The 12687-nt window shown below is 53.4% G+C and overlaps 1 protein-coding gene across 1 annotated transcript in view; it reads left to right on the top strand.

Annotated features, from left to right (window-relative positions):
• The first annotated feature begins 507 nt into the window (after positions 1 to 507).
• AGRN (agrin) overlaps positions 508 to 12687 on the top strand; it is a 105318-nt gene continuing 93138 nt past the window's right edge. The window contains exons 1-2 of the mRNA XM_065696184.1: positions 508 to 817; positions 7672 to 7933. Coding sequence (XP_065552256.1) covers positions 617 to 817; positions 7672 to 7933 — 463 coding nt within the window. The 5' untranslated portion in view covers positions 508 to 616. The remainder of the gene's footprint in view (positions 818 to 7671; positions 7934 to 12687) is intronic.

Here is a 12687-nt window from a genome sequence, read left to right on the forward strand (position 1 = left end):
GATGGGGTCACATCCCCCCCAACTCCGCCGGGTGCGGTGCCCAAGGGGTGTTGGTGTCCGCGCTGCGGGACCCCCTGTGCAGAGCCGAGACGGGGGAGATCCGCAGCGGGTGCAGGGGGCGGCGGAGCCAGCAGCCGCTCCTACACCTTTAAAAGTCTCCTCACGTTGCGGCGCTGATTATCCATTAACCTGATGCGAGCTCCCTTTCCTGGGGGTGGCGTCCGCGGCAGCGCCGCAAGAGGAGCCGGCAGCAGGGCCGGCTGCCTCCCTCCCTCCCTCCATTCCCCCCCCTTCTAACCCGCTCCTTCCTTATCAGCAATTCAGATTGCATGCAAATCTGCGCGCTTTCTTACAGGGGCAAAGCGGAGGACCCAGCGCTTGGCCGCGGCTTCGGGGGAGAGATATCTCCTCCTCCTCCTCCTCCTCTTGGGATTTTCTTCCTTCTCCCCTCCCCTGCTCTCCCCTCCCCTCCTTCCCTCCCTCTCTTTCTTTCCTCCTTTTCACCTCCCCGAACAAAAGTAGCCCTTCTCTCCGCTCCAGCCCTGCTTGCGAGCGGCTTCGCTTTGTCTCCCCGCTCCGTCGGGGGGCCGGGGGCCGGGAGCGGGGCCCACGGGCCATGGCGGGGCGGGCAGCGGCGGCTTCCCGGCTGCTCCCGGTATTCCCGGTGCTCCTGGTGCTGCTGGGTGGTGGCGGCGGATGGGCGACGTGCCCCGAACGGGAGCTGGAGCGGAGGGAGGAAGAAGCCAACGTGGTGTTGACGGGTACGGTGGAGGAGATCATGAACGTGGATCCCGTCCATCACACCTATTCCTGCAAGGTAACCCTTTGGGAATGGGAATGCGGGGGAGGGGGGCTGCGGGGAAACTTTCGGCCCCGGGCAGGCGCTTGCTCGGGCGGCCGCATGTGGTTCTTATTGTACGCTTTGGTGTGTAATTAGGTATTTTTAGCCTGCGGAGGCTCTTCCCCGCAGGGGCTCCCGCCGCTGTGCCCAAGGGAATCTCTCAAGGTTGCTTTTTATGGGCATTTTTCCCCTCCGTGCCCGGGATGAGGAGCGGGATCCCAACTTTTCTCCCCCCCGGAGGGGCGGTAGGAACCGCTCCTGGCTCTGTCCCTGTTGACTTTAGCAGCATCTTGAGTTCCTCCAGCTCAAGCTATTGTTTAACTACGAATCTGGCCTCTGGCGATGTTTTTTCTCCCTTCTCCCCCCTCCTCCTCTAAGCCGAAAGACTCTTAAAGTACCGAGCAACCTGAAATACCATCCGCCTGGTTGTCAGAAAACGTGCTCTATGGCTTAACCCTTCCCGGGGCAGGAATCTCACTTGTGAGGACTTGCTGCTCCATTGCCTTTCCTTCTTCTTCTCCCCCCCCCCCCCCCGCTCCCAATCCCCTTTTCTGCTCATCCCTAAAAAGTGCTGCGGTTCCTGCCTGTGGTTAGCGCTGAGCAGGGCCTGGGGGTGATGCACAGCAGTGGTGCAGAGGTGGATTAACTTTATAGCACGGCTTTACCCTCTTGTTCTGGAGCATCTTGCCTTAGTAAAGTAGTTGAACAGCTTCTGCCTGTCCAGCTGGTGCCCGCTGCTTCACGCTTTGCTCCCATTGCTCTTCCTGTCGTGATACAACACGGTACAATCTGTCCCCTTGTCAGTGAGATCCCAGACCCTCCAGGCTAGAGCAGGGACCGTATGTTTGCAAAGTGTCTGGCACATCCTGGGTGCTATGTGGAAAACTAATAAGCTGCTGCGAGCAGCCGGTGTCCTGCAGCAGCTTGGGGCACATATGGCCGCATGGATGCGGGCCACCTGATGCCAGGGCAGGGGTTGCCATGTAGGAGGTGGTCCAGCGAGGCTAGTGATGGCTTAGAAATGCTTAGCTAAGAAACAGGGCTCTTTCCTCCCGTTGCGGACAAGCAGCGTGGTGCCTGGCTTCATCTTGCTGCATCAGAGCAAGGCTTTAGGTCAGGAAAAGCAGTTTCCTTGTGATGGAGAACCTGCTTGCTCAGCAGCTCTGCGTTAGGAAGGGTGCAATCAAGTCTAAGAGCAATGGGGAGGAACCTGGCTTGGTTTGAAACACGGTTTGTATTGCTCAGGTTGGGAACAGAGTCTTTTGCCCACTGTTCCCTGAGCCATCCCAAGGAATGCGGTGGAGAAGGTTTGTGCTCCTGACTCAGAGAATCATGGAATGATTTGGGTTGGAAAGGACCTTAAGATCATCCAGTCCTAACCCCCTGCCATGGGCAGGGACACAAAGAGACAAGATACAGCAGACACAGGACTCCAGAGCTGGTAACTGCTGTCATGACAGCACTTGAAGGCCAGAACCTGCTCCCAAGATACCTTTGTAGGCCTGTAAAAGAAAGCGAAGGGAGCCAAAGCTTCCACCTTGGGTGGAAGTGCCTGTCCCACCTCGCTGTGGCAGTGCTGCTGGCTCTCCTGCTCGTGCTGTGACAACAGTTTCTTAGCACAGTGGCTTTTCAGTGCTTCACCTCCACATCGAGTCCTTTCTGTGTAGTTCTTAATGGTATATTCCTAGTGTGTTTGCAGGGAAAAGGCTTTGAAATGGGGCTTGGGGGTGTTTTCAGGACCTGGGAGCAGATAAATCTCTCCTCGCCGTGATTTAGAGTGTAAGTCACAGTGCCAATGGCTTGTTTCACCCTAGGATCTTGCCTTTGAAGGTCCCCTTCTAGCTCCAACTGTTCTATGATTGTATGATTCTGCCTCAAAGTATTGACACCGCTGTGATTCTGCCCGTGCAGGGATGGACATGCCTGCGGTTTGGGTTGGTTTGGGTGTGTTTTACCAAACACCTCCATCCCAAAAGGGCAGTTTGGGCACTAAACCTGACCCCTGGCTCCCGGTGCTCTGTGGAGCTGGAATAAACCCAGGTGCAGAAAGGATGTTACTGGTGGGAAGATACACGTCCACTTCCTCACTGTTCTTAGCCCCTGGGGTTGCCTCCAAATACCACAGTTATCTCTTGTCAGCTCTTTATCTGAAGGGCAAAGGCAAGGGCCAAGTGTGTGCTGGGAGTTCCCTAGAGCCCACACCCAAAACAGTGTTATTGGGTGGTCTGGGAGGGAGCACTGGTGTCTTCTTGGCCCCAGTTAAACCCTAAGCCCTCCCAGCTGAAGCCTTTGATAGGTGAAGATAAGCACATTGCAGCTGAGAAGCAATGTGAAGTTCATGTTAGATGGATGCCTGTAGAGAGCCATCAGCCATTCCTTTGCTGTTAGAGGAGATGGGATAATAAGGAGGAAGAGGCTGACAGATCTCTTCACATTGAAACTGGCTTAAGTCTCACTGAGGGATGTGACATGGGGACCTGGGCTCTGTGCTGACTCCTGGCTTGCTCTTCCCAAGCTTTTGGTTCTGCTGCTCATCCCATTTGCAGCCTATGTGCTAGCATTGCCCCTGCTTGGAGCCCTCTGAGGGGCCTTATTCTGCTCTGACCTGGTATTTATGAAGGGAGCTCCTATTTATAGGACAAATACAGGTTCTATAGGAAGTGTTGCCAAGGATGTGGATCCTGTTCCGAACAATAGAGCCTGTATTTTGGGGGGTAACAGGGGCTGTCTCCAGCTAAGGTTGGATATGGAAGCTGCTGGGGGAGGTGGGTTTGATTCCCCTTGCTCCTAAGGGAAGGGCTGCTGGCTTCTGACAGGAAAAGGCATGGAGAGGGACAAGCAAGGGGAGAGGGATGACAAAGGGAGGGTTTGACGGAGTGTGAAGCTGTAAGTGATGCTGATACTAATGAACTGATGCTAATAGCAGTGATGACCCTACATCTGTTCAGAGTGACAGCTCTTTCTATGAGACTATGCTCCAACTCCTCACCTTTCTTTACAAGCATCTTCCTGGCAGGAATCCTTTAGCCCTACACTTGCCCTGTACAGGTGGTCCCATTCCCTCCTGCGGAACGGGACCCACATCACATTGGAAAGCCCTTTGGCTCGCTGGTTTTGTGCAGCACTTGAAATACACCCTTGCAAGGCTCTGCTTAAATAAAGTTCTCACTCTGCCTCCCTGTCGCTGCCAGGAGCCTTGTAATAAACCAGCCTTGATTCAGTGTTTTATGTGCTCGCTGGCAAGGAGCGAGTTAGTCTGCTCCAGGGAAGGCACCTCTTGGAACTAGGTTCCAGCCCAATTCTTTCTCTCTGCCTTTTCTTCCCCCATGCTTGATGTAGCCGGTGAGTCACCCCTGCCAGAGTCTCAATTGCCTGTGATGATGAATGGGATGCCCTACAGGTAATTGCTCGGTCTTTGGTGCCTTCCCATCCATTCATTATAAGGGGAGTAAGGGTGGGGAGAAAGCTGGTGGACTCTGCTTTTGCTGCGGCCTGGCTCTGAGGTGCATGACTACAACAGCCATGCCAATTAAATCACATCACCATCTGCTCCAGAGCAAGGGGGAGGCTCTCCCCTTCCTTAGACCTACCTGTGAAATGCCCCGCTGCTGCTGTCTCCCATCAGGAGCCTCAGGCTGCGCTCTCTGCCTGCTCCCTGTGTGTATTCCCCCCTCCTTCTCCCTTTTGTCTCCTTTGTGTTGCTGGGTTCTTGCCCTGGTTGCTTTGTGCACCTCGCTGCTGGCAGCCAGCGCCTGCCCTGCGGCTGCTGCTGCAGGAGGAAGAGGAGGTGGAGCTGGTGGGGCTGCAGGAAGGTGTCTGGACTTGACTGTGGGCAGAGCGCGACCGCAGGGAGCTGCGCTGCTGATGGGGAAGCAGGAGGATGGTGCTAGCGCGAGAAGCTGTGCTCCTTCAACGCCAGCGGAGGAGCTGCGCTTGCTGGTGGCCACAGCCTGGCTCTTTGAAGGGGGCTGCCTCCCGTGGCATCGCCTGCATGTGGTGGAGCAGATGCCTGTGTGGATGCTGGGATTCCTTGGATGATCAGAGGGGAGGGAAGCTGCCTGTCACAGCTACCCTGCCTTGCCATCTGAAGCTCCCTCTGCTTGCTGGTTGATTGCCATCGCTCTCAAGAAGGGAGCTCACGCTGACAGGGCTGGGTACCACCGAGCAGCTCTTCAAGAGGGCTTTTTGGGCTGAAAGAAGCTGTACAAAATGGCTTTGAAATCATTGCTTCAGCCCCTGTTTTCTCCCCTGCCCAGCAGCTTGGGAGGGCTGGTACCCTGCATGTAAGTTACTGCTTGCCCTCTGGTTGCTGGGGCATTGCTTAGCCCTGGCCCAAGGGGAGCTGACTCCGTGCTGGAAGGTGAATGTGGAAGCACATGGGTACGGTGTCTCCAGCTAACCCGGGAGCAGCTATGGCACGCACAGCTTCCACACAGGAGCTGTCACAGGGCTGTTGGTGCCTGGGATGGGTTTTGCCCTCTGGTATGCAGGAGAGCAAGGCTCGCACCATTGATACACACAGGGCCTGCTGGGCTGGTTGGGAGCTGAGACCCATCAAGCCCAGATTCCTTTTGGAAGGTGGGCAAATATCGCACCTTAAGGAGAAGGTCTGAGGAGCAGGAGGACGGGAGAATAAAATACACTCCTAAGCTTTGTAACCTTCAGGTGCACCCGAAGAGCACAAGCAACGCTCAATTTGTTCCCTTTCTATGCTTGGCAGAAGGATCTTGTGCTGAGCAGGATGCTCTCACCGCAGCCTGCTTGTTCCTATGGGAATGGCCCTGTTTGCTTGCCCCAGCACCTATAGCTGCCTGCTCCTCGTTGTGGAAGGGACAACGTGTTGGAGTTGGGCTCAAGAGCATTGTGGACCTTGAAGCAATGGGTCTTGACCATTAATACTGAGCTTGCACCCCTGAAGTTCTGGATTTAGGGCTTCGAACAAGGGCAAGATTGATTAAAGGCCATGAGGGCTGCACGGTTTTAGCCTCTTACTTGAACTTTGCACATCAGGTCACTGTGTGTGTCTTGTGTAGTCACTGAGTAATGGGATGGAGGTGTTTGGTACACAGTAAGAGTCTGTCTGAACAGTCTTGAGCTCATAGAATGCACTTGAAAGGCTGCATAGGGCCAATGACAGTGATTTGCACTTATGCATAACTAAACGTGGCTCGTTCTTGAGTGGGATGATGTCTGCTCTGTGCTCTCCTCCTCACCTATGTAACAAGTCCCCTCACCTAAACCCCAATGCTGAGCATAGAAGTTGTCCTATCTCTACCTGCCCCTGTCAAAAGCCTTTCTCTGGGCTCCTTGTCAGCCCCTTTAGACACTGGGAGCTGCTCTAAGGTCTCCCTGGAGCCTTCTCCATGCTGAACAAGCCCAGCTCTCAGCCTCAACACATGAGCATCCTTTCTCTGCCCCTCGCACTCCCCTTGGAACTGCACTCCTCAAGGGCATATGTGCATGCCTGCTTCAGAGAGGGGATCAAGAGCCCCTTGTCTCTGAGCTGCCACCTCCTTGGCTGCCTTGGTGCTTGGCACAGAGTGCTCAAGTGCTCTTTGGGCTGTGTAGACAGCCAGAGAATGCAGGTGAATGGGCTCTTGTGCTGTCCTAGGAGGGGCGATGCAGGCAGGGAGTGTGATAAGCAGGGCCAGGGATGCCTGTGGTCACAGTCATACCCATGCACTGCAGCAGCCACCCTTGCTCCAAGCTGAAACCTCCTGCTGCTCTCTGATGAGATGCTATTACATGCAGCTCACCGACTCAGCTTTGGGTTGTCCCTGCTATAGAACTGCAATAGGAGGGTTTCTGGACCTCTCTGGTGTGGATGGGGACGTGCCTCGGGTGTCCCACATGCACTAAAGATCCATTTTAGTTTGCCAAAGAGAAGCTGCCTTGCTGTCGTGTCCAGATCTTGCTGTTTTGGGCAGGGGGATGAGCCGGTGATGAAGTCCAAGGAGACTGTTCTAGAGCTGCTGGCAGCTCCAATGGCCAGGACTTATTTTAGTTCCTGAAGTTTGGATGAGTCAAGAGAACAGGCTCCTCCTGCCAAATCCTCTCTGTGTTTTAGCAGCTCCAGCCTGCTAAGGCAAAGGTTTGCTTTCCTTCTTCAGAAGTTGAACAAAACACTTGAGCATAAGTTGCTTTTGACATTTCTACATGGCATGTTATCTGCTCTGCCTTTTGTCTCCCTTGTCAGAGCCAGAAGACCCCTCCTTTCGTTCACCCACCCCATCTGCCTGCTCCTGCCCCTGTTTTAAGGCTCAAAGCCTCCCCCATAGATGCTCTGTAGCATTCCCTGGTTGGGAGCTTCCAGCCATTGAATGTTCCTATCAAAGCTGTTTTCTTATGCAGGAGTGTGTTATTCTCCCTTGATATATTTCACCACTGAGATTTTGGTGTGAATCAGGGTGACCTGTACAGGCTGGAGACAGTCACCTGCAATGATGCTGCCGACACCAGCATCCTGCCCTCGGTAGGGCTTGGACCATGTCCCTGTGCTCTGTGAATGATGGATCCCAGCATCTTTACATGGAAAGGGTCAGGGGTAGGTGAGTTGGATCTCACTTTTAATCCAGGAGTGGATCTCCTGCTATCCATTTGGATTCTTTATTAGTGATAGGCAGAGAGCTGGGCACAGCTTTGGCAGAAAAGCTTTACCCTTCGTTGTCCATGTTTTGTGCTTTTAGAGGGATGTTTCATGAAATCAGCTCTGTTGGAAGCCCAAACCACCCCTATGCATGCTGTGACAGTGCGATAGGAATTAACCAGGGCCAGCGAGTGCTAACTGTGTGTGGAATGGTCTCATGTGCTCCTTCTCCCTCTCATTCCAGGTGCGAGTGTGGCGCTACCTGAAAGGCAAAGACATCGTCACTCACGAGATCCTCTTGGATGGTGGGAACAAGGTGGTTATCGGTGGCTTTGGGGACCCGTTGATCTGCGACAACCAGGTCTCGACTGGGGACACGAGGATATTCTTCGTCAACCCTGCCCCGCAGTACATGTGGCCGGCGCACCGCAACGAGCTGATGCTCAACTCCAGCCTCATGCGCATCACCCTGCGCAACCTGGAGGAGGTGGAGCACTGTGTGGAAGGTGAGGCTGGAAGGCGGCTGCAGTGGTTCCATGGGGGATCGTGTGCTCTTGGCTGCTAAATGGTTGATTCCCTGCCTGTGGCAGGCGGTTGGAATTGGGTGATCGTAAGGGCCTTTCCAACCCAAACCGGTCTGTGATTGGTAAATGGTCTCGCTGGGGATGAAGTGGGGCAGTTCTGTGTGTGACCAGGGTCATGCTGCTCTGTGTACTCTGCTGTCACCGGCATTGACCTTGTTGTTTGAGGTAGTGATTGCAACCAAGGTACAGGCAAACAAAGCTGCTTTATGTTGTTTTTACCGCAGATTTGGTGTAGGTTCTCTCTGCAGTGACCCCGATGTGGTTGGGAGCATCCCCACTGCAAGTCCTACCACAAGTATGTTGCAGGCACTTAGAAGGGAATTTAGGTTCCTCACACCCGAGTTAGATTTTCCTATAGGTTTAGAGATGAGAAGTCAATGGGTTAATCTTGCGGTGAAGGCCTGTCCTTTATGGTAGTTACTCCTTGCTTTCCAAGCCAGCCCTGTGGACTCCTGCAGGTATCCAAGAAGCCAACTAAGCTCTGCTTATGGGTAAAGCTTGCTTCTCCAAGGTGTAACTAAGAACCAAGCCAAGCAGCAAAGTGATTGGGGTGGGTATGAGGTGCGCTTCTGTGCTGGGGTGAAGCCCTGTATCCCTTGCCCGTTAATCTCTGGTTCCTTTGCTCCCAAAAGCTCTCTGATGAGGCAGGTCGGAATGTTGCGTGCTGCTCATGGAGTATATGTGCATCATGTTGACGTGAGGGTGGCTGAGTTACTAGTGCTGCTGTGGGTGTAACAGCATAGCTGTTGGGAAGAGCTGAGGGGGAGACAGCCCATATGTGCTCCTTAATAGTGTCTTAGACATTCAGGTGTGGAGATGTGCCTCTATGGAGAGCAAATCTGGATGCCCAACCACCTTAACCATACTCCCATTCATAATATAATATAATATAATATAATATAATATAATATAATATAATATAATATAATATAATATAATATATAATTCATAATATAATATACTCCCATTCATCCCATAACCCATTCACCGGCTTCTCTCTTCCTCCTTTATGTGTTCCACCAAGAGCTCCAAGCTCATGGGGGAATGTGGTGCCCCCAAAGCCCTTTGCTAGGGTCTGAGCATGTCCTGAAAGCAGATAAGTAAATAAGGGAAGGAATGCAGGAATTCTGCACAGACAACAAATAAACATGCAGATTGGCTCCCTCTTCCCCTTGGATGTGCAAAGGAGAGGCCATAACCCCTTTTTCCAGCTGGGAATGCTGACAGAGGTAAATGACCGAGCTCATTGCCTGGGAGGCTGGGAAAGGGCTGGTTCAGCAAAGTGGCTCTCAAGAGGCACTGTCTTGAGTGGTGTTTGCAAGTGGGAGGGATATGAGATATATATATATTCCTTATATTGAAAGGTATCAGTTCTGCTCCATCCTTGCACCTACTAGAGAGGGATGGAAGGGAAAGAAGAGTGTGTGCATTTGTTAACCCTAAGCAAACACTTGGAAGAATTCTGGCTTCACTGCTTTGCTGTGTGCTTTGTCATGCTCCTTTTGCACTCACTGGATGTGAGCTGGAGTGGCTGAGCCAGTTGGATCCTGTTTGTGGTGAAGGACGTTGTCCCTTAAGGCCCCTGGGCTATAAGGAGGGATCTAGCTTTCCTCCTAGTACAATAGATTCCATGTAGAATGGGGCCCATTCCAGCCACGGGCAGGGACCCCTTCCACTGGACCAGGTTGCTTCAAGTCCCATCCAACCTGGCCTTGAACACTGCCAGGGATGGGCAGCCACAGCTTCTCCGGCCATCAGCCTGGCTGGTGGCTCAGGGCCATGTGCTCTCTATGTGCTAACAGGTTTGCTATAGAGCATGGAACAAACTGACCACCAAAGCCACGGTTTCCCTCAAGCCCTACTTCAGGTTCAGACCTCTCCTGAGGTCTGCAGAAGTCCCTTTCAGCTCACCCATGGAAACCCATGCAAAACTGGGCATGAGAACCTGCTCCTGCCACCCTGGGAACCGTTTCTGAGCTCTTGAGAGTGAGAATTTAGCTCCAGGACTTGTTTCGCGTCAGCTCTTCAAAGCAGAGCTGCCCAGAACATTGCTCCGTGCTGCGTTTGGAGCTGGGAAACAAACTTTGGAGTGCTTCTGCAGAAAGAATGGGAAGAATGGTGGCAGCTGAGTGGAAAAACATGGATGTTTTGAGTGTCTTCACCTCCTGTCGCTTGGAAAAATCCCAGCCATCACTATCTTGCCTAAGAGGAGAGTTCAAACGAGGGCATCTCTGTGAAACAGCTCAGGTTAGAGTGGAACCGGTGTGTTTGGGTTACACTTAGTTGTGGTCATAATGCTTTGAGCAGCTGTAGTCCAAATGCTTCAGCTGAGCTCTGCAACTGCCTTTAGCACTGAGGGTGCCTGGAGGGAAGGTCTTGGTGCTGAGCAATACTGGGATGGGTGTGGGATGCCGGGACACGGGCTTGGGCTGGGTCTGTGGATGAAGGAGGATGTTCTGGTGCCTCCATGGGGGAATGCATGGAAAGGGAGATGGCCCCAAGCAGCACTCAGTGCTGTGTAGCATCAGGAGTGGATTTCCTCTTGTTCGGGATATCTGGATGAGGCTTCCAGGGAAAGAAACAGGGAAGGTCAGGCTGGATATAAGGAGGAAGTTCTTTACTGTCAGGGTGGTGAGGCACCGGCACAGGGTGCCCAGAGAAGTGGTGAATGCTCCATCCCTGGCAGGGATCAAGGCCAGGTTGGACAGGGCTTGGAGCAACCTGCTCTAGTGTGAGGTGTCCCTGCCCATAGCAAGGGGCTGGAACTGGATGAGCTTCAGGTCCTTTCCAACCCAAACCATTGCATGATCCTATGATAAGTGCAGGGCTTGCTGTGTTTGTGCCTTGAATGGTGGTTCCTGCATGAAGAAGAGAGCTGGGGTCGCTGCAGGTCTAAGAGCATCCCAAGGCGCAGCAGGAGCAGGCTCCATGGTAGGTGCAGCGCTCTCCTCGCCTTGCTCTGCCCTGACACAGCCATCAAGCACGCTCCTGTGGAGCCCAACAGCTGACTAATCCCTGCCAGCTCCTTCCCTGTGTGTGTGGGGCTCACATTTCCCTTTGATCCCAGCTGCACTTGAGGAAAATCAGGGCTTTTTGTGTGCGGTGCGGGAGGGGCGGCGTTGGCTCTGCGCTGAGCTGGCTGGGTGGAAGGAAGTGCGCATTAAACCTGTGTTAGAGCCTTGGTTAATGAGAACCCAGGGCTCCTCTCCAATAGCACCTCGCTTGTGGCATGATTTGCATGAACACTGGGGCAATTGCCCTGGTTGAGGCTGCTTGGCTGGCTTTGGAGATGTGTTTGGTGTCTGATGTTTGTGCTCCTATGGCATTCAATGGCTTCTCTGCTGCCTCCTCCCGCTTTGGGGCTGCTCCCTCTGTGTGGGCAGCAATGTGGGTGCACGTTGTGCTGGGGTGGTCACCTTTGGGTGCTGCCTCACCCTGCCTAGGATATAGAGGGGGCAAAAGGGTGTCTTGGGGTGCTGCTGTGAGGATAGAGCCTTTGGAAGTCATTCCCATATCGATGTCCATGATAAAGCGAGCTGCTCTGGCTGGTGTTCAACATGCAGCGCGCTGCAGATGCTCCATACGTTTAAAATGTCACTTGGCTCCTATTGGAATTCTCATTCAGCCAGTCCAGAACTCTCCTCTGACTCTTCATCTCTGTGGCAACACTATTAATTACACCCGGGGAAGAGCTGCACCCAATCCTACAGCCTCAGTTCTCCTTGTGACTACTTGAGAGCAGGGCTGCTTTGCAAGCATCTCCCTTGAAGTTACACCATCCATCCTGTTTTGTCTATTCCCCGTTCACTTCTATTCTGTCCTCTCTTTCTCTTTTAGGTCTGTGCCTCCACAGAACTGAGACGTTTTGTTCTTGTAAACCAGCCCATGCAAAATCATCTTTTCAGGCTCCTTACACAGGCACTAAGGCACGCACAGTAGGCTCCTCTCAGCAAGGAAACGGCTGGCATGGGGCTGTGTTAGGTGATTCGGGCTGTGGTCACTTCCCATGCTCTGGTCTCTTTGCAGCCCTTCTCCACCCCTGCAACTATTCCTTTTGAAGCCATCATTGTGCTTCGGAACAGGCGAGGGAGGGGGCTGGAAGAGGGTTTGTGTGTGGGTTTCTTCTTAAAGGAGGTTTTTTCTTCCCTTCCCTCCTCTTCTTGGCTCTGTTTTGCATTGGAGATAATGAGAACAGCATCAACACCTCGGGAGGGTGGCTGAGTTAGCCAGCAGCTGTAAAATGTAGTGAGAGGAGAGAATCCAGCGCTGAACACTCCTGGGGCCCTTCCTGCTTCCCCATCCGCAGCAGGCAGCTTGGGATGCGGCGATGGCTGGACCAGGGTTCCTCTGCCGCTGTATCCGAGTGGCACTGGGGAGAGCAGGGACTGCTTGTGGGTGGATGGATGGATGGATGGATGGATGGATGGATGGATGGAGCCAGATCCCAGCCCTAACCCTAACCAGATCCCATCCCATTCTGATGCTGCAGAAGCCTGCCCCATGCACAGCCCAGGCCCTGTGCTCCCAAGGGATGTTCTCGATGTTATCATGGGAGGCTCTGTGCACGCTCCAAGCTGAAGGGTCTGTTTCCTTCCCTCCGTTGCATGGTAGTAACACAAAACATCCCACGGGTTTATGGCAGTAGCTGAGAGTCGATTTGTTTAGCAAATTCCAAT

This window comes from Lathamus discolor, chromosome 16 (assembly GCF_037157495.1).
Source record: "Lathamus discolor isolate bLatDis1 chromosome 16, bLatDis1.hap1, whole genome shotgun sequence".
Classification (NCBI taxonomy): domain Eukaryota; kingdom Metazoa; phylum Chordata; class Aves; order Psittaciformes; family Psittacidae; genus Lathamus; species Lathamus discolor.